This window comes from Procambarus clarkii, chromosome 5 (genome assembly GCF_040958095.1).
Source record: "Procambarus clarkii isolate CNS0578487 chromosome 5, FALCON_Pclarkii_2.0, whole genome shotgun sequence".
Classification (NCBI taxonomy): domain Eukaryota; kingdom Metazoa; phylum Arthropoda; class Malacostraca; order Decapoda; family Cambaridae; genus Procambarus; species Procambarus clarkii.
In genome coordinates, this window is record NC_091154.1 from 32,738,034 (window position 1) to 32,760,406 (window position 22,373).

Below are 22,373 nucleotides of genomic sequence, written 5' to 3' on the forward strand. Positions count from 1 at the left end.
TGCTATAAATCGGATGCATATAAATTATTTAAATTCCAAAAACATCCAAAATCCACAATTGACTAATTCCCAACCATTTTGGATACAGTATTGGATACTTACCTGTAACAAAGTAAGGGCATGTGATATACTGTAGTGGTTCTTACCTTTCCAACGTGAACAATTCTCGGAGTTAATTCAGCAAGGTCAACTTTCTTTTTAACATCTCCACCAAATCCTCTGAGGGCAACGAGGAACTTCAACACGTTCCGCACATCACTTCCTGCCTCCAAGTAACCTGGTAAAGTTTGGTTTGGTAATGTAATAAAATAACAAGTGAAATAATTAAAAGCAGAAAATATTATAGTTAATTTACTGGAAGTTTAGGGATGAAGTAAAGACAAAATATTTACAAAACATATGGAAGAAAGATAAAGTTTAAGGAAGATTATCACAGCTGAATTTCTCAGAATGTGACACAAAGTAAAACACAGTACTGTACAGTTAAGGTATGCTTATAAAACAAATCAAATAGCATGGGATATGACAAGGATATAGTGACACATGTAGATGTGCCATGTGTGTGTCTAAAAGTAAATAATAAAGGTACAGTAATGCAGTATTTCTATTATATACTGTATTACTGTATCCTGTAGCACACTTACTAAACATTATTTATTCATAATGTACTTACAGTAATGCTCATACTTACCATAGTTCTTTAGATATTGTAAACATCTTTCCAACGAGTTGCCATCATCATATCTGCGATGGTGACGTAGCATGAAGGTTTGCCATATGATCTCTTCTACCTCAGTCAGTTTCACATTGGTATTTTGTGTTTTATAATCTGGGATAATAGAGTTGCAATTACCTGTACAGTCATAAAAGTATTTGTGTGTACGTCTGATACCATACTACTTGTGCAAAGGAGGAAATGTAGATGTTTATCTCTCAGAATGTTTGGTATTATGTTTATTGTTTGTGATGTGTGTCTATGTATGTATTAACACGATGTACTGAACGGGGTGAGAATGGCTTGAGCTACCTCATCCCTTTGTGTGTATTTTACATCAATAAATTTATTTCATTTCATTTCATTTCATTTCATTACCTGTACATAACAGCAACTATTTGAAGCACAATTCGTTGAGTATTAACAAAGAACAAATGGTATGAGTAAAATCAAATAAAGACCTAAAAGTCACATATGATTCAAGAAAGGAGCAATTTGAAGTAGAGGGGAAAAAAGATTTCTTGCAATCAATGGGAGACATATCAAGAGGCATGTTGAAACAAGTTGCTCTGAAGGTTGCTCTGTCCTAAAGACCTCAAGTTCCTATAGCTGCCAGTGATATGGAGAAATAACAGATAGCCACTGGAATTTGATTAGGAACTACATGATTTGATTTGTAGTACAACTTTTTGTTATTGTCATAAGGCTGAATGATGGTGAAACTTGTACAGTACAGTATTCCATAAAATTTAAGAATATACTGTACAATTGTATGCTATTTTTGGAAATCATGGTTAATTAGGAAAGAAAAATGATTTATGATGAATAATAAATTGTATAACAAAATGCTGCTACTTGGAAGCATGTCTAGTTCTAGCTTGTTAGTACAGTAATATATCTAATTAAATGTTGGTAGTGAAGAGAACAAATGTTACAGATGATGAGTGAGCATGAACACTATTAAGATGTTATTGATCCATTTTAGAAACAAAACAAATTATAAAGGTAGAATATTAGAAAATAATTAGTAAATAGGTATGAATATGTCGAATTGAGTGCTTACTGTAACTTCCGTAGCTAAAAGAACACTAGGATCCCATTCCTTGTAAGCAGATTCAAACAAAATGTAAAAATTTTGTCAGCCATCATAATATTTAACAGCAAACCAGAAGTGAATGATAAACTCAACCAAAACTGACCCTCATTAAGAAGAATTCAGCTTAAAACAAAAATTACTAACTGGGAGAAGCATCATGTTTTATCGTATTTAATCTGGCCCAGCTCAGCACAAAATCATGGATGCAGAAAATTCAGACCACTTAAAAAAAAAAATGCTACTCAAAAACCTATGAATTGTATCAATACTCATGGTACTGCTGTACTACATACTGAATGTTACAAAATGTTGAATCTGTTTGTCTTAACTTGAAAGATTTGTAATTCTTGACAGCTTCTTGCAAAGATCACCTACTTAGCTGCGGTTTCAAAAACATTTGAAAAAAGTCTTAATGAATCATCTCTATTCTGTCTTTAAAAGTACAGTACAGTACTGTATATGAAAGAGGCAAGTCTCATGTATTCTAATACACTCAGCATGGCTGATATCCTGATTTACTGAAGACATTAAATGGGCCTAAATATGAATTACAATGTGACTCCTGCCGGCTGCATTTTTCATACAGTTATGACGTTCCAAAATTCAATATACTAACTGAACAAACAGCTCACATACCTTTCCTGTATGACAACAAGACAGAGAAAACCAATTTTTTTAATCGTCTCTGGAGGTAAGTTTCTTTTGTCTTGTCTCGAATAATTATTCCTTTTTGACAATCCTTGCTGAAGTGTGCTACTAACTGCCTCACAAGGTATACTGTGCTCTCAACAGCAGGAGTAACTTGCGCTTGACATATGTTGGCTGCATTTCTTGGGACAGATGTTCTAGGACCATTGAGAGGAAGACCTTCCTTAACCTCACAGAGCTCTCCCAGCTCCACTACAGTATGCATTGTGCTATCCTGATGCTACGATCTGAAATTTAAAACAAAAATATTATGCATACAATACTGTATCTGGTTACCTTAAATCTTTTTTTTAATATAATAAATATGATATTTTTTCACTTTCTAATGCTAATACATGACCTGATCTACATGAAAAATTAAGAACTAATCAGGGACATCACAATCTCACGTATAATTTACTCGGCCCAGACCATAAATGAAGTAAAAAACAAATACATACTGTAAATTAATATAGCATGTTCAAAACCCATGTGCACTGAGAGAGGTCATTTAATAAATTGAAATTAAAAATGGGGAATTTGGCAGGGACAAAATAAACTATGAATTTCCAAGCATTTCCTAGAAACAGAACTGAACTCTTAAACTCCAGAAAATGTACTGTATAAAAATATTAATGAAGAAGTACATAGAATACTGTATGTATAAAATATGTTCCTCTGAGAAAGAAAAAAACAACATGTCAAACTAAGAAAGAATATTTACCTATGACCATAAGGAAGTACAGTAGTATAGATGCCTTATTTACAAGAAAATACATACACTAAAAACTATAAAGAATCTATATTTAGCAGTGTATTCAACACAATGCAACTAGAAGACTGATAACTTCTTTATTAAGTCATCTCACACAGAAAGGACTATGTTGTATACTACAATAAACCCCACAGCCTTTGAAAATCTAAGAGAAATTGCACATTACCAAACTTCACAAGGGAGGTAGTTAAGCACTGGAAAAAAACTAGAGATGAGTCACACTAATATAACAGTACACATTAAGGCTTTGAGACGGTGCTAAAATGCCAACTTGCTAATTATACAGAAGAATGAATTATTCAATCTAGGTCAAAACAGTTTTAAAGCACAAAAACATTGTCTTTTGCAACTACTATGCCATACAGTACTTTCATCATTATGACAATTTACAAAGCCATTAAATGTAAATTAAAATGCACTTTGTTTATACAGATTTTGCAAAGGCATTTGATAGGAAAATCATGGAATGATAGCCCATAATTTGAAAGGTAAGATAATAGTAAGTAAAGTAGGTTCCACTAGGTACAACCCTTTAATTCTTTTTCTTTCTCATTCTCCTTGAAGACATAATGAGGAACACAAGCCACAGTTTAGTGTTATTCCTTAACCAGACACCAAAATAAGTATGAAAATTACCCTCAGAGGAAGATACTGAACATTTACAATCAGGTGTTCCAATGGAAAACAAAAAGTAACAGCACTCAATGGTGACAAATTTCAATTGCATACTGGACAGTACTTCCATACAGAAAAAATTACAGTAAAACCTTAATTACTGCACAAAATACAGGATGTCTTATTTCTTCAGAAAATAGAGAGCAAGTCAAAGATCTTGGAATAATAAGGTTAGAAGACCTAACATTTTGACAGCACAATAAACAAACAGTGAAACAGCTAAGAAAATGATAAGGTGGATATAATGAGAACCCTAAAAACAATGGATGCCACACCAATGATGGTACACTTCAAAGAACTGGTGCTCTCTCATATGGAATATTATTCTGTCCTCACATCCCCTTTCAAGGCAGGCAAGATGTCGGAGCTGGAAAATGTAGTGATTAAATTTTGCACATCACAAAGCACTTTAATTACCGAGACCACCTGAAACCACTGAAACTCTCCTCTTTGGAATCAAAATGAATGATAATGAATAATTTGGAGGACGTTGATCCAGACCACTTCTTCAAAAGGTCAGTTTTAACACGAACAAGGAGCAATGGTTTCAAGCTCAACAAGTCAAAATGCAGGACCGAAAACGGGGACTTCTTACCCATAAACCCACGGAACCACCTATCTGCCAAAGATGTTAATGCCAAAACGGTTCTCAATTTCGAAATCCAGCTTGACAAAATCAAGAAAAATGCGGGAGAACCTTCAACAAGCTGCCAACTTCCTGTCCTTGTCAAGGCCACTAAAGAGACAGTGGCCCATTGGTAAATTCAGGTAAAGTACATCATAAAACACATGGAAAATACAGTTAGGTCAATTCCAAACTTGCACAACATACCGCTGTGAGATATATAATTTAATTCATTTTGTTGGAGGCAGGAAACCTGTGTACAGTATACGTGTACATATATTCTAGGTTTGTATTAAGAATTCCCTCACCCTAAGAGATCACATTTTTTTTTCCTACCACAGATGTGAGGGACCTGGTGTTACCACAGATGTTGGGAACCTACTAACAGTTGGGAACCTACTAACAGTAGGTTCGTTCTCAACTCGCAAATGGGAATTACAGCTTCGAATCCTGGTCAGGACCAAAATGGCTGGGTGCTTTTCCTATCACCTAATGCATCTGTTCATCTTGCAATAAATAGATACTCATGAGTTAGTCAGCTTGTTATGAGGTTACATCCTGGGGGAGAGTCAGTAGTTCAACCTGTTTTTTTATCTAATTATATATACAAGTTCTTACATTCTTGTATAGTAAATAGCAGGCATAGCATTTTGGGCAGGTCCTTTATCTTAATTTTCCCCTGAACATGACCCGTCAAATCGTTTAACAACCAGGTACCCATTCACTGCTGGTGAACTGAGGCTACAGTTAAGGATTGGCTCCTGGTCAATCCTCCCTGGCCAGAAAACGAACCCAGGACAAAGCGTTCTCAAAATACCAAGCGAGTGTTTTACCACTACACCACGATGACCTGTCCTCAACACAATGAATTCAACTACTATTTAAACTACTGACCTTCCCATGATGTCATAACCCATACCAGTTGCCTAACTCCTGGGTACTTGATGCTAGACAAACATATGCATTAAGTGAAAGGAAAAGTGACCAATCACTTGTCCCGCCCGGGAATCTAACCCTAGATCCCCGATTATGAGTTGAAAATGAAGCTAAATGTACTATGAGACCTGCATTAGAAGTATAAAGTAAATCCAATGAAACGTTGCGGTGCGTAATTTCAATTAGAGAACACTAGAGGCTCATGATTTTTAAATTTTCTGCCTACAAATGGCATTATTATTGTTGTTGTTATTGGGTCAGGGGCAGCTACAACACTGAGCCATATATACCCTGGGCAAAAGTCTATTCCTGATCCCACGATCGTCGTCGCCCCTAAATCAACACAACAAAAGTCTATTCCTGCCTGATGTGTTGATTTAGGGGCGGCTATTCCTGCCTGGCTGCACATCTCCATCGTCTACGGTTGGTAGATGACCCATACCACCAGTGGTGTCCGGAGGATACTGTCCACCACGGTTGCCAGATACTAATTGCTGAAAGTAGCAGCTGACGGTCTAAAAGTAGCGTGTTTGTAATAAGTGTAGCCCATTTTTTTTTTTTTTAGTGACTGATACGGGTTTCAGAGTAATATATTTCAGTATATAGAATACACTACACGATGTTAATTGTTTTATTAATATTTCTGCACACACATACATACATACATATATATATATATATATATATATATATATATATATATATATATATATATATATATATATATATATATATATATATATATATATATATATATATATATGTCGTACCTAGTAGCCAGAACGCACTTTTCAGCCTACTATGCAAGGCCCGATTTGCCTAATAAGCCAGGTTTTCATGAATTAATTGTTTTTCGACTACCTAACTTAACCAAACCTAACTTTTTCGGCTACCTAACCTAACCTAACCTATAAAGATAGGTTAGGGTAGGTTAGGTAAGGTTGGTTAGGTTCGGTCATATTTGGTTCATTCGGTTTGCAGTCTCCGTGGTGTAGTGCTAAGACACTCGCCTGGCGTTCCGCGAGCGCTATGTCATGGGTTCGTATCCTGGCCGGGGAGGATTTAATGGGCGCAATTCCTTAACTGTAGCCTCTGTTTAACGCAACAGTAAAATGTGTACTTGGATGAAAAAACGATTCTTCGCGGCAGGGGATCGTATTCCAGGGACCGTAGGATTAAGGACTTGCCCGAAACGCTACGCGTACTAGTGGCTGTACAAGAATGTAACAACTCTTGTATATATCTCAAAAAAAAAAAAAAAAAAAAAAAAAATATCTACGTTAATTTTAACTCCAATAAAAAAAATTAACCTCATACATAATGAAATGGGTAGCTTTATCATTTCATAAGAAAAAAAATAGCGAAAATATATTAATTCAGGAAAACTTGGCTTATTAGGCAAATCGGGCCTTGCATAGTAGGCCGAGAAGTGCATTCTGGCTACTAGGTACGACACACACACACACACACACACATATATATATATATATATATATATATATATATATATATATATATATATATATATATATATGATCATATCAAAATATGTACACTAAAATCATTGTAAGTAGATGCCCGAAACGCTGTGCTTATTAGGGGCTTTTGGCATAGTGTGTACTAACTTTATCTAGAAGTCCAACATTCTGCGTGTAACCTTTTGAATGTATTTACTTTTACCTGAATAAACATTATTATTATTATTATTATTATTATTATTATTATATGTGGGCTGACGTGCTTAGCGCACTGCTTATACTGTTGTATATCTTATTATTATCTATCAGTAAGGGCTTTGTCTCTTATTACAGAACGAATAGACTCAAGATGATGCAAACAATACAACTGCAATAATCCACTGCATTATTTGCAATGTTTGCAACTAGACCGTAGTTGCACACTTAATTGATTTTTTGCCGCCTGAGGTGTATATTTCATTAAGCATCCCCTACTCAACCAGCGAGTGGTAGTTATTGGTGCACCCCGAAGCACGACCAGTTGTGTAACCGGACCCCGACCAGTTGTGTAACCGGACCCCGACCAGCTATTTAACCGGAGCCCGACCAGTTATTTAACCGGAGCCCGACCAGTTGTGTAACCGGAGCCCCCTGATGCCCCTGTTACCTGGCAGTAAATAGGTACCTGGGAGTTAGACAGTTGCTACGGGCTGCTTCCTGGGAGGGGGGGGTGTAACAAAAAGGAGGCCTGGTCGAGGCCGCGGAGACGCTAAAGCCCCGAAATCATCTGAAGATAACCTCAAGATTGGATCGTCAATAAGCAGTCTGAGAGCAATAGTGCACCAAGAACTTAAAGAAAATCTTGTAGCTCTAAGGCAAAGTGAAATCGACACCAGTAATTCCATCTATCATCATACTATCATTCAAGATGAGCCACACATCTATGGATCATCCAACAAAATCAGCAGACTTCTAGATGTTACTACTGCTCGGCTTAGACACGGTCACAAGTATCTCTGGGAATTTTCATTATCTGCCGATGTAGACCTGACCAAATGTAAACTGTTAAAAAAATTGTTCTCACACCCTCCGTCACTATGTGATGGAGTGCGAAAAGATACGTGAATTCAGAGATAATTCTATAACAAATGTTCCAGATATGAGTAAATATTTCATCCAAAGTGATCTGCTACCAGAAATCTTAGCCAAATATCCCCAGTTTGCTAATTGTAGGAAGTAACTAAGTGATTGTAACCTATCCACCGCTGCCCACTGGATGGGGGGCGGTGTGCAGGACAAACATATCAATTGTGACACTAGTTCTCCACATATGTCAGTTGCTTAGTTTAGAAACTGTACTTGTGGTCGATCTCGAACCCATTGTTGATGTGACGATGTGTACTGAATTTTGTAACTAGCTCATCAAGATTGTAACTTACTTAGCTAAATGAATTGTGTGGTTCAGTCCCTGAGCCCATTATGTGCCTCTGTAACCCTTTCCACTATCGCCCACAAGATGGGTATAAGGTGCATAATAAATGAACTAAACTTAGAGTATGTCCCAGCTCTTGTTCACATAATTTACAATTGGAATGTTCACCACTGGGGGATTCATTACCTGCAGCTACCTGCCATAGATATCGATATCCCAGGAGCAGCCTGTTGAACCAAGCTCTCACAAGTCAAGCCTGGCCTCGGGCCGGGCTTGGGTAGTGGAAGAACTCGTCCCTGAAGTCCCAGAAGTTGGTTAACAACTCCCAGAACCCCATCAAGCAGGGACTGGCAGCCAGTTTTTACATACAGTAAAACCTGAATACATACACTAAAAAAAATTACATACAGTAAAAACATTGTGACGAGACTCAATAGAGGGGCTATACCGGGCAGATGGAAGGTGGCACGCACTCTGCATTAAATAAAAAAGAAAAACATGCCGCATTGGCCTTTGCAGTGTGAAAATTGCACAAGAGTGAAGGAATACTCAGACGAAAAATTATGACAATTTACTGCAGGCGATGAGTCACAATAACGTGGCTAAAGTATGTTGACCAGACCACACACTAGAAGGTGAAGGGACGACGACGTTTCAGTCCGTCCTGGACCTGGACAAATCGACTTGAGAATGGTCCAGGACGGACCGAAACGTCGTCGTGCCTTCACCTTCTAGTGTGTGGTCTGGTCAACATGACAATTTACTCATGAGACCAAAATTAACAAATAGCATGACAAATATACAACACCCATGATTTGACAAACTTGACTAAAATACAAAAGTAATAATAATAACATAAATACATGTACAAACTTACGTTAACACAAAAATAAGAATGACAAAGTATTTACGAGTGTAATTACAACCTGTACACAAAGCGGCTGGTGACAAGCGTGGTGTTCAGGACGAAATATTGATTCCCTGAGCAGGGAATAGAGACTGATTGACCTAAAAAAAACTGATTGATGTAAAAATGATTGACTGATGAAGATTAAGCCACCCGAAAGGTGGCACGGGCATGAATAGCCCGTAAATGGTGGCCCTTTTGAGCCATTACCAGTATCAAGAGCTGATACTGGAGATCTGTGGAGGTGCGACTGCACCCTACGTGACGGAGATGTCTCCCGTGGACGTAAAGAACTGATTGACCTTTAAAAACTGATTGACCGAGATCATGGGTATTTATACTCCTGGTGGTGACGTCACAGCCTTTGTCACCGAGGTTTGCACCTAGGAACCAGCGAGTCTGGAGGCCGAACACCTGCATGGGGCTCTCGGGTTCTCGATTGTGAGTCGAGAACGAATCCGACTGTGCTACCGGGACCCCCGAATAAAAGTATTATGCTAGGCTTAAGTTGTTAGTTATAGTTTTGTTTATTTTATTCCTTATTGTGTTAATAAGCTTAATCGTTAATAAGCTAAATTCCAGAGTGTTAGGTGAGCAAAGGTCCATACTTTGTACATAAGACCTATTGTTATGGGGTCTTACTAGAAGATGGGGTGGAAGATCCAGACCAAACACCCCAGTAGTCTTTTGTCACCTAAGTGTGGGGAAGAAAGCATCGTCAATGATCACTGAAACAATATATATACACACACGAGTAACAACCAATTATGCCTCATCATGGTGTAAATTCTCCATTCTACAGTAACTAGATTGGTTCAAACTTGTAGCTATGAAATAATTGTTAACAACGAAGTTGGGCTGGACGGTAGAGCGACGGTCTCGCTTCCTGCAGGTCGGCGTTCAATCCCCGACCGTCCAAGTGGTTGGGCACCATTCCTTCCCCCTCCGTCCCATCCCAAATCCTTATCCTGATCCCTTCCCAGTGCTGTATAGTCGTAATGGCTTGGCGCTTTCCCTGATACTTCCATTCCCTTCCTTACAACGACGATGTTTGAGCTTGATGACTACCAATACGGTACCAGCGTGGGGCTGGTGAGTGCGACAGTGACAACCTCAAGTTGGGAAATCTACCGTCCCTGGGGAGGATGGAGTAACTTATGAAATACTTAATGAACTTATTATGAAGAAAACCCCACTGTTAGACCTCTTTAATATTACTTATAAAGAGGGGCAGTATTCCTAGTAAATGGAAAAAAGCTATGATCATTCCTATCCCTAAAGCCAATGGAGAGTACAGACCTGTGTCCTTAACCTCGTGTTTTTGTAAAATGGTGGAGAGGATCACTTTGAAACAAATAAAGACAAGAATCAAGATGATCCAAGAGGATGAAGAAAAGGTTAAGAGAATGGCATTGGTGGACAACAGTAATACACTTAAGAATTATACAATAATAAATACAAATTCGTCCTTCACTTATGGTAGAGGAAAGTCTACTTGGAATGATTCAATTTACATGAGATTAAGATTAGGATACAAATATATCTGGCAATACGGTGTTGATGTCAGTGAACAAGATAAGGAGTGTAAATTATGTAATATGCCGCACTCCCACACCTTAGAACATTATGTATTAGAGTGTCAACTTATTGATAACTATAGAAATAAGGAATTAAATAGTGTACCACATCAAATTGTTTGGATGTGTGATAATGGTTTGATAGACAGAATACTTAGGAGCTACAAGCACTTTGCCCCAAGAGTGTAACACTTATATGCTGTGCTTACTATATTAACCTGCAATAGTAAATGGGATTCTTGTACTGTTTTTGTTTGTGGATTTGTGGATTTGTTTTCACTGGATTTGTGCGTCCCTTGAGGGACTTGAAGTAGAGGAGGGTAGAAATAGCCTAAGCTACTCCAGCCGTTTGAGATGTATTTTCTTGTCTCAATAAACATACTTGAACTTGTGACAACCTGACCTACAGCCACAGTCGCTGCACTCAAGTTCAAGTATGTTTATTGAGACAAGAAAGAAATACTTCTCATAGGGATAGAGTAGCTTAGGCTATTTCTACCCCCTCGTTGCACTCTCCCCCAAAGGCCCAAACGTTTCACCTGATTTATAAACATTACAAAAGCCTATACATGCATTTTTTTATAATCATGAATTATTGTTTACTAATAATTTAGATATTGTACACAAAACCTAATCCCTTTAACCTCACCGGTTTCTAGTAAGGTGCACGAAAAATTTAATTATTATTTTTTTTCTGTATGTTGAAGATTGTCACTGGCCATAAGACTTTTTTCATTGATAGTTGCACAGTTAAAGGTGACCTTCACTACCTCAACTGTCCTTACTTAAGCCGTCTTGAAGACACCCCTCTCTCTCGTGTCCTACACTTCCGTTTTTGTAACTGATTTCTTTATCCTCACCCTTCTAGTTTCCTCCTCCCCTCACACCTTGGACCCTTCACACCCTGGACTTGCCTCACAACCCCCAGAACCTTCCCTCACAACATGGATCTGTCTCGCACACCCAGAACCTCCCCCTCATACCTGGACATACCTCACCCCGCCCCTACCTCCAAAAAACCCTCCTCTCACACCTGGACCTGCCTCACACCCCCCAAAACTCTCACTTTTATTCATATTAATACTGGTACTCCCTCCCCCCCTCCCTCTTGAGTTGAGCGCAGATGTGGGCCCAGCTAAGTTACAAGTGCTTGGACCTGGAGCCTATCCAGCTCGGTGTGAGGCCTTGGATAGACAGGTGTAGGTAGCGCATTATCAGTTTAAATTATGTCCTTTAGAAATGGCACTAATCTGTCTTGCCTGTCTGTCTCTTGATAATCCGTGGGTTGGTACAATGAATGTATTACAAACTCCTGTGCCTTTTCTGGTTTGCTTAATATACAGCGGTATTGACTAACGTATATACAGAGGTGTTTGTCACATAGCTAACTGTCCTCCTCGCCCGTCCTCTTCCTCGTCCCTTCCTCCCGTCTCTTGCCCCTCTCCCGCCTCCCTACACCGCTGGATCCTTACCCTGCCCTGCCAGGAGGTCCGAGTGATAAGATAATACTGGAGGTGGAGGATAAAGGTGAAGCAACAGCCCACCAGCGCCCTCACCTGGGCGTGGCAATGTCAATGAACTTTACAAATACCATCACTCTCCTCTTCTCTCTCTCCCCTCATTCTGTTCTTACTCCCTCTTTCTATTCCCAGGGAGGTCCTGTAAGGCATGTCCCAAAGGGGCAATCATTTGGGCATGGCGGCCACCTGAGTGTCTGCAAAATTGGGTTGGGTGCTCCAAATTGTTAGGTAAGGACACAAGCACACAAACGGCACCTACGTGACCACCAACAGAGACAATCACCTGACTCAAGACCATCCACACCTCACTAACTACTCTCTCAGTCAGCAGCCTCACACTTCACACAATTGAATCATTAACACCACTTTCTCTTGTGCCTAGGTCATCTTGCTGGCCCTCTCCACCGCAAGGCTGGTGTTAATGTTCTCTCCCTCTCCCTTCTGTTGGCCCTCTCCAACAGAAGGGAGACGAAGCCTCCCCAACAGAAGGGAGACGAGGCCTCCCAACAGAAGGGATAAGAAGCCCCCCCAACAGACGGGAGACGAGGCCTCCCCAACAGAAGGGAAACGAGGCCTCCCAACAGAAGGGATAAGAAGCCCCCCCAACAGACGGGAGACGAGGCCTCCCCAACAGAAGGGAGACGAGGCCTCCCCAACAGAAGGGAGACGAGGCCTCCCCAACAGAAGGGAGACGAGGCCTCCCCAACAGACGGGAGACGAGGCCTCCCCAACAGACGGGAGACGAGGCCTCCCCAACAGAAGGGAGACGAGGCCTCCCCAACAGAAGGGAGACGAGGCCTCCCCAACAGAAGGGAGACGAGGCCTCCCCAACAGAAGGGAGACGAGGCCTCCCCAACAGAAGGGAGACGAGGCCTCCCCAACAGAAGGGAGACGAGGCCTCCCCAACAGAAGGGAGACGAGGCCTCCCCAACAGACGGGAGACGAGGCCTCCCCAACAGAAGGGAGACGAGGCCTCCCCAACAGAAGGGAGACGAGGCCTCCCCAACAGAAGGGAGACGAGGCCTCCCCAACAGAAGGGAGACGAGGCCTCCCCAACAGAAGGGAGACGAGGCCTCCCCAACAGAAGGGAGACGAGGCCTCCCCAACAGAAGGGAGACGAGGCCTCCCCAACAGAAGGGAGACGAGGCCTCCCCAACAGAAGGGAGACGAGGCCTCCCCAACAGACGGGAGACGAGGCCTCCCCAACAGACGGGAGACGAGGCCTCCCCAACAGACGGGAGACGAGGCCTCCCCAACAGACGGGAGACGAGGCCTCCCCAACAGAAGGGAGACGAGGCCTCCCCAACAGACGGGAGACGAGGCCTCCCCAACAGACGGGAGACGAGGCCTCCCCAACAGAAGGGAGACGAGGCCTCCCCAACAGAAGGGAGACGAGGCCTCCCCAACAGAAGGGAGACGAGGCCTCCCCAACAGACGGGAGACGAGGCCTCCCCAACAGAAGGGAGACGAGGCCTCCCCAACAGAAGGGAGACGAGGCCTCCCCAACAGAAGGGAGACGAGGCCTCCCCAACAGAAGGGAGACGAGGCCTCCCCAACAGAAGGGAGACGAGGCCTCCCCAACAGAAGGGAGACGAGGCCTCCCCAACAGACGGGAGACGAGGCCTCCCCAACAGACGGGAGACGAGGCCTCCCCAACAGAAGGGAGACGAGGCCTCCCCAACAGAAGGGAGACGAGGCCTCCCCAACAGAAGGGAGACGAGGCCTCCCCAACAGACGGGAGACGAGGCCTCCCCAACAGACGGGAGACGAGGCCTCCCCAACAGAAGGTATGCAGCACTTCACGAAGCAACATATTAAAGGCGAGGTATCCGCCACCATACTCGGCCCGCTCACCTGATATACTCCCACCGGTACTGTGGAGGAGTGGTGGAGGGAGGGGGTGGTGGTGGTGGGAGGAGGTTATGGTGGTGGTGGGAGGGGGTGGTGGAGGGAGAGGGTGTTGGTGGTGAAGGAAGGTTATGGTGACTTGCCATCCCTGAACCCATGTTGATGTTGTGTTACAAAGTTCCTTCGCTCCAAATGTTCCACTAGCTTTTTTTCGCACAATCTTCTCCATCAGCTTGTATAGTATGCAGGTTATGGACACTGGCCTGTAGTTCAGTGCCTCCTGTCTATCCCCCTTCTTGCATATCGGGACAACATTAGCAGTCTTCCAAATTTTTGGCAGTTCCCCTGTTACCAGTGATTTGTTATACACTGGAGAGTGGCAGGCACAGTGCTTTTGCTCCTTCCTTTAGTATCCAAGGGAAGATTAGATCTGGGCCTATAGCCTGTGTCACATCCAACTCTAGCAAAAACTTCCTTACATCCCCCACTGGTAATCTCAAACTCTTCTAGTGATTCCTGGTTAACTATTCTCTCTCTTATCTCTGGAACTTCTCATTGCTCTAATGTGAAGACCTCCTGTGGGTATTGCTGTGAAGAGCTGGGGTATTGAGTGAAGAGAGAAAGAGAATTACAACAGGGATAGCGTCCAGAACCTTACGAGAGTTCAGGGTTATTACAGGTTAAACTCTAACAACCATTTGTTCGACCATTCCTGCAGCTTGCCCAGGTCTCCTTGAAGCCTCAAGTTGTCCTCTGTCTTAATCCTTCTCATAATTTTGGCGTCGTCAGCAAACATTGAGAGGAATGAGTCTATACCCTCCGGGAGATCATTGACGTATATCAGAAACAGGATAGGTCCGAGTACCGAATAGGTCCTGTGTGTGCGTGTGTGTGTGCGTGTGTGTGTGCGTGTGCGTGTGCGTGTGTGTGTGTGTGTGTGTGTGTGTGTGTGTGTGTGTGTACTCACCTAGTTGTACTCACCTAGTTGTGTCTGCAGGATCGAGCATTGACTCTTGGATCCCGCCTTTCGAGCATCGGTTGTTTACAGCAATGACTCCTGTCCCATTTCCCTATCGTACCTGGTTTTAAAATTATGAATAGTATTTGCTTCCACAACCTGTTCCTGAAGTGCATTCCATTTTCCCACTACTCTCACGCTAAAAGAAAACCTCCTAACATCTCTGTGACTCATCTGACTTTCAAGCTTCCATCCATGTCCCCTCGTTCTGTTACTATTCCGTGTGAACATTTCGTCTGTCCACTCTGTCAATCCCTCTGAGTATCTTATACGTTCCTATCATGTCCCCCCCTCTCCCTTCTTCTTTCTAGTGTCGTAAGGCACAGTTCCCTCAGGCGCTCCTCATACCCCATCCCTCGTAGCTCTGGGACGAGTCTCGTTGCAAACCTCTGAACCTTTTCCAGTTTCATTATATGCTTCTTCAGATGGGGACTCCATGATGAGGCGGCATACTCTAAGACTGGCCTTACGTAGGCAGTGTAAAGCGCCCTAAATGCCTCCTTACTTAGGTTTCTGAATGATGTTCTAACTTTTGCCAGTGCAGAGTACGCTGCTGTCGTTATCCTATTTATATGTGCCTCAGGAGATAGATTAGGTGTTACGTCCACCCCCAGGTCTCTTTCACGCATCGTTACAGGTAGGCTGTTCCCCTTCATTGTGTATTGTCCCTTTGGTCTCCTATCTCCTAGTCCCATTTCCATAACTTTACATTTGCTCGTGTTGAATTCCAGTAGCCATTTCTCTGACCATCTCTGCAACCTGTTCAGGTCCTCTTGGAGGATCCTGCAATCCTCATCTGTCACAACTCTTCTCATCAACTTTGCGTCATCCGCAAACATCGACATGTAGGACTCTACGCCTGTAAACATGTCGTTAACATATACAATAAATAGAATTGGTCCCAGCACCGATTCTTGTGGTACTCCACTTGTTACTGTTCGCCAGTCCGACTTCTCGCCCCTTACCGTAACTCTTTGGCTCCTTCCTGTTAGGTAGTTCCTTATCCATGCTAGGACCTTTCCCCCCACCCCCGCCTGCCTCTCGAGCTTGAACAGCAGTCTCATGTGCGGTACTGTATCAAAGGCTTTTTGGCAGTCCAGAAATATGCAGTCTGCCCACCCATCTCTTTCCTGTCTTATCCTCGTTATTTTATCATAGAATTCCAGAAGGTTTGTTAGGCACGATTTCCCTGTCCAGAACCCATGTTGATGTTTGTTCACAAACCTAATGTTCTCCAGGTGTGCAACCAGTCGTAGCCTAATTATTCTTTCCAGTATTTTACAGGGGATGCTTGTCAGTGATACAGGTCTATAGTTAAGTGTCTCCTCCCTATCACCTTTCTTGAAGATCGGCACGACATTTGCCTTCTTCCAGCAACTGGGCAATTCTCCTGACATAAGTGACTCATTAAAGATCATTGCCAGAGGCACGCTGAGGGCCTGTGCTGCTTCTTTTAGTATCCACGGTGATACTTTGTCTGGTCCAACTGCTTTAGTTGCATCTAGAGTTGTCAACTGTTTCATTACCTCCTCTGCTGTCACCTCTATATCTGATAGTCTTTCATCTAGGGTAACCCCTTCCAACAATGGGAGCTGCTCAGGCTCGGTAGTGAACACTCCATGGAAACTGGCATTCAGTGCCTCGCAGATTTCCTTGTCACTTTCAGTATATGCCCCCTCTTCCTTCCTTCCTTCCTTCCCCTCTGTGTGTGTGTGTGTGTGTGTGTGTGTGTGTGTGTGTGTGTGTGTGTGTGTGTGTGTGTGTGTGTGTGTGTGTGTGTGTGTATGTGTGTGTGTGTGTGTGTGTGTGTGTGTGTGTGCGTGCGTGTGTGTGTGCGTGCGTGCGTGCGTGTGTGTGTGCGTGCGTGCGTGCGTGCGTGCTTGTAAAGCAACTTGTATATTCCTACATTTATTGGTAATGATGTATACCCACTTCTCATGTCCACATGGAATGTTATTTCCTTATTAATGAGAACCAGATATTCATGCGTATGCAAATTACCACTCAAGCGTAGAAGGAAACCATTATGACCTTAATGACAAGCGTGAATATTTGTATACTTCATCCGCGTGCCAGTGTAGGGTCACCCACGTGGCCCGCGTAGGCGTGGCTCAGTGATGGCACTGTTTAACCACAATGACTTGTGCCCGGTCCAGAGTCGTTCATTACCGCCTACATTTGTCAATGTTTAATTTACGAGTTAATTTACGAGTATGTGAGGAGCGGGGATACAATCCCCAGTGCCAGGCCCTGAGTGTCACTTGTGGCTCTGTTTGCTGTTTTTAGACAATTTTGTCAGTAAAGATGTTAATAATAATAATACGTTTTTAGACGATGAAGGGGGGGGGGGTTATGAGTAATGTCGGAGGGTATAGGAGGGGGGAAGGGAGCGGATATGTCTTTCTGAAGACAGATGAGGTCTCCATACTCTGAGAGAGAGAGAGAGAGAGAGAGAGAGAGAGAGAGAGAGAGAGAGAGAGAGAGAGAGAGAGAGAGAGAGAGAGAGAGAGAGAGAGAGAGAGAGAGAGATAGAGAGAGACAGACAGACAGACAGACGGAGCCCATGGTTGATAATCTTCAAGACAAGCGTGCAGGGGTCCCAGACAAACAAGACCGTGGGCGCCACTGCCAAGTCATTTGGTTCTACATCAAGTTTTACACAACTATCATTTATTGTGTCTCGTCTCTGTCATTTCCAGTTCACTTCACGTGTCAGTTTGTGTGTGTGTGTGTGTGTGTGTGCCACAAGGATCACCATTCAACACGTCACGGGAACTCCAGAGAACCAACACCACCCTCCCACACACACACAAGTGACTCACTCTCTCACTTGTGTGGGAGCCCCCCTTACACAAGTGACTCACTCCCTCACACACAAATCCAACTGTGCCAGACATGGTATTCTATTCATTAAAATAAAATCTTGACAGAATGTAAAAGGTTGACGAAGAGTCAGTCTCAGTGAGTGAGTGAGTGAGTGAGTGAGTGAGTGAGTGAGTGAGTGAGTGAGTGAGTGAGTGAGTGAGTGAGTGAGTGAGTGTGTCAGTCAGTCTCTCCATTAACCTAAACCTTGGTGAACAGTAATGGGAATAGTAGCAACGGAAATAAAGATCACGGCGAATACGCACAGCGGAAGTAAGGATCGTGGGAATAAACATAGCGGCAATAAACCCGCTGAAAGTAGCGGGAGTGCGGCTGATTGCGCTAGGCTTACTGACGCAACGTAAACAAACAATATCCGTATCCCCCTCCTCTCATAACCTTCGTGAGTTACAAGAGATAAACATCAGTATAGCTATGTAAATACGAAATATGACAAAGAATGAGAGAGAGAGAGGCTATATACTAACACAACACTACATTAGGTGAGGTATGTTCTTGTTGGTCTCTTATATTCTTCTTGTCTCCCCCTCTTTTCTCTCCTTCTCCCTCTCCTTCTGATCAATAATGCCTTGTGACCTCGCCTACGTGCCAGACCAGCCAGACTCTTGCCCGCAGGACTCGACTCGAACCCGGGTCATAGGGGTCAGTACTTCCGGGAGTGGCAGGATGGCCAAAACACTCGGCCCTCGTCCTGAATCCTGTCCTATGTCCTGTCTCGTGGCTGGTATGGACGTCAGTATCAAATCCTTCCTTTTAATGATCTTTGCCCGTCTATTTGTTTATTAGATTGGTTCATCTATCCACGATCTTTTTGGTCTCTGTCCGTCTATTTACGCATTTATTACCCTTTGTCCGTCTGTCTATTCACCTGTCACACACGACAGACTAGCCCTGAAAATTTAAGCAACGTAACATGATGTAATGATAAACTCTACTCCAGGAAGAAGCACAACTGTGGCTATGGAACAACGTATTCTTACTACACCAACCAGCTGCAGGCTCACGTACAGTTACACACATACAGTATGTATGTGTGCAACACATACATATACATACATTGTACAGTAGTTGATTGACAGTTGAAAGGCGGGACCAAAGAGCCAGAGCTCAACCTCCGCAAGCACAACTAGGTAAGTACAACTAGGTAAGTACACACATACATACATACATACATACATACATACATACATACATACATACATACATACATACATACATACATACATACATACATACATGCATGCCCTCTCTCCGTCACCTAAAATGTTTAACGCTCTTACCTTTTCTCAGTTTTTAAGGTAAAACTATAAATTTGATGTACAAATGTTCGCAAATGAATTTGTTTAGTTTTCTAGAGTAAAGGTGTGTTTCCATAACATATTATACATGACTGTTCTGAGTGTGCGAATTTATACGAACATTTTAACATTCCTCATTTTTCAACTTAATTTGCTCACATTTCCATATTTGTATTTATCAGTCTATATCGCGGTAAAAAAGAACACTAAAATAGTTTTCATACCTTTCAAGCAGGTTATTTGTAAAGAATAGTGAAAATATTCACAAGTAGAGCAATTATTGTTTTCAGTCGTCGAAAAAATCGCCCAAACGTTGGCCAATTGCTACAAAAATAAATAAAGTTATTCTCGATAATTTCGAGATGGATGGCGCGTTTTAGCGTTATGGGGACACTAGTGTGATTTAAATTAATGAGTGCGTCTTTGGGGTCGGCCGCTGCATGGAATGAACATAGCCTGGAGGACGGGTTGCATTAGTTACGCATCATTCCGACCTCATCAAGAAAGGCCAAATGTTCATTCCATGCAGCCGCCAAACCCTGTTTATGAATGAATACGCTTTATTCACACCTAATGTTTGAACATTTCACTTCACTGACGACTTGTGTTCGAATCGTAACTCTGTAAATGCTTCACCCACCTACTACAAATAACTGCCAACGGAACCTAAGCATATGCATAAATATGCACAATATGCTAATATACATTAATTTATAAGAGAATAATTTATATTTTGAATGAACAGCATGATAAAATTGACGAATGCGTCTTTGGGTTAGGCTGCTGGATGGAATGAATATTGCCTGAAGATGAATTGCAGTTTTGTGTCGTGTGTAAAGTGTTGTTTTATTCATAAGCAGGGGGGGGGGAGGGTGGCATCTGGAGTAAAGAGCATTTGCCGTTGTTTATGAAGACAGGCTGCAAAATTCCCCATAAGTTCTCCCTGCAAACATTCAATGCGGAGTTAATAACGTTTTGATTCGACTCATTACAAAAGCAATCAAGACTTAATCACACTCGTTACAGAGTCACTCCAGTCTAAATGACCCCACAACATTTGTATTTTAAATTCAAATATACTTTTTTATTTGAACTATTTTTAATAAATATAATAGATTTATATTTTTATATATATTTTATATATATTTAATTCATATTAGAGAGAGACCTGCACCCAGGTCTCTCTCCCCTCCTTCCCATCTCCCAGTTTCTCCCTCTCTCTCTCTTTCCCCATACAGCGACAATACAGGACTGGACATTGGCTAGTCATTACACATCAAACCACCCCAGCCAACTATCAACAGCCCGCTAACACCAAGTTACACTCTGCCATCTTTGACAACACCAAGAAATCTCCAACATACTGTCCCAGTCATCATTGAAACAGGAGACTGGAAAATTGCAGTGGGCCTATGGGCCATAGTGAGGTGTTTTGATTGATAAAGATTAAGCCATACACAAGAGGTGGCACGGGCATGAATAGCCCGTAAAGGTGCTTTACCTCACCCCCGGTTATATACCCGGCAGCTCTAAAATTGTAATCACTTGTACCTTGCGTCTAATAATGTTGGCAAGGGTCAACGAAACGCGCCTCTAAGCGTCAGGCCATAATAAAACTGTAAAAATGTACTTTGGGGAATTAATTTTTCAACTTCCTTGTAAAGTGAAGAAAAATAATGAACATTCATGCTAGAATCATTGATCTCAACCTTTCTGCCATATTCAATATTATATATAATACATACATACATATTTTATTATAAAGAGATACCACCTCAGGTGCATTTGTGGGGACCGGCTGCCTCAAGGAAGGAAATAAAGAGCAGAGAAAATCTTATCGTTTAATCTTAATTGTAACGAGTATTTGCTTCTCCTACTATCGCTTTTATTACTATACACTTTATTATACAAGGCTACATAGTTACAACATTTATTAGTTATAAAATACGAACATTACAAAATTAATGTTTATTTACTAGAAGCTATATATTTATTTAAACTCCTACGACGCTGGGCAGGAACCAAGGATGCAGTAGGCATTTCCTGTTCCTTATTGTCCTAACTGCATTGTCCCTCTTACAGTTGTGCATATCCTTGTTGAATGTCCTAACTTCCAGGATGAGCGTGTCTTGCTTTCCGACCGTCCCTCGCGGTCACTTATCCCTCGATAGAATCCTTGGTGAAACGGATACTTTTGGTATCATTTGTCTTATACGTTTCTGTTCTCTTATTGACATCCTTGGTGATATTTAGCGCCCTCTGATTATTCCGCACATTTGATGGTGCTACATAGCCTTCCCGGTTTGGTGCCTTCTTTGATAATTATTTACTTACTTCCCCTCTGGACAGCCACATTGAGGCATTGGAAAAGGAAACTCACTAATGTAGGATCTCTTGTTGTTTCGATAAGCCTGGAACCCTGATCCTTGAGAAAGCTTCTTGCATTTTATCCCAGTGGACCAAGAGTTTCAGATCTTATATAAACAATGTTGTAGCGGTAGTCTAATTCTCTGTACTTGTTCGACTTGGCTCTCTTCCTGTGTATGGCACTGCACTTGCTTAACAAGGTGGATAATAAGTATAGTCCCACGCCAGTTGTCTGCCATTCTTCCAAGGGGGCAGTGTAATTCCATCCGGTTGATCAGCCGGAACGAGGCTCGCGCTCGCGCTCGCGCTCTCTCTCTCTCTCTCTCTCTCTCTCTCTCTCTCTCTCTCTCTCTCTCTCTCTCTCTCTCTGCTGGACACTGGGAAGAGGCAAGGCTCCTCTTAATGAACCCGTTGACTCTATCATGCCTCAAGTGTCATCGTTTTGATTTACAGTGGTAGTCATTCAACCCGTATTCATCTGCTTCAGCCTCACCGAAAATACACCTATACACAGTGTGGATCAAAACAACAAAGCAATTTCCTGCAATGCCGAGCTG

At 42.2% G+C, this 22,373-nt stretch overlaps 1 protein-coding gene across 8 annotated transcripts in view; it reads right to left on the reverse strand.

The window, feature by feature from the left end:
• The window catches only part of LOC123762227 (gamma-tubulin complex component 6), a 117,305-nt gene that overhangs the window by 64,328 nt on the left and 30,604 nt on the right, over positions 1 to 22,373 (reverse strand). For 4 of the 8 annotated variants that reach the window (XM_045748637.2, XM_069300748.1, XM_045748601.2 and 1 more), the window contains exons 2-4: positions 2,448 to 2,746; positions 692 to 829; positions 147 to 277 (exon numbers count right to left, since the gene is read on the reverse strand). In XM_045748637.2, the coding sequence (XP_045604593.2) occupies positions 147 to 277; positions 692 to 829; positions 2,448 to 2,724 (546 nt within the window). In that variant the 5' untranslated portion in view covers positions 2,725 to 2,746. Of the gene's footprint in view, positions 1 to 146; positions 278 to 691; positions 830 to 2,447; positions 2,747 to 5,467; positions 5,580 to 5,799; positions 5,997 to 22,373 lie in introns of those variants that run through there. The other 4 variants (XM_045748620.2, XM_045748610.2, XM_069300708.1 and 1 more) reach the window with 4 other exon arrangements.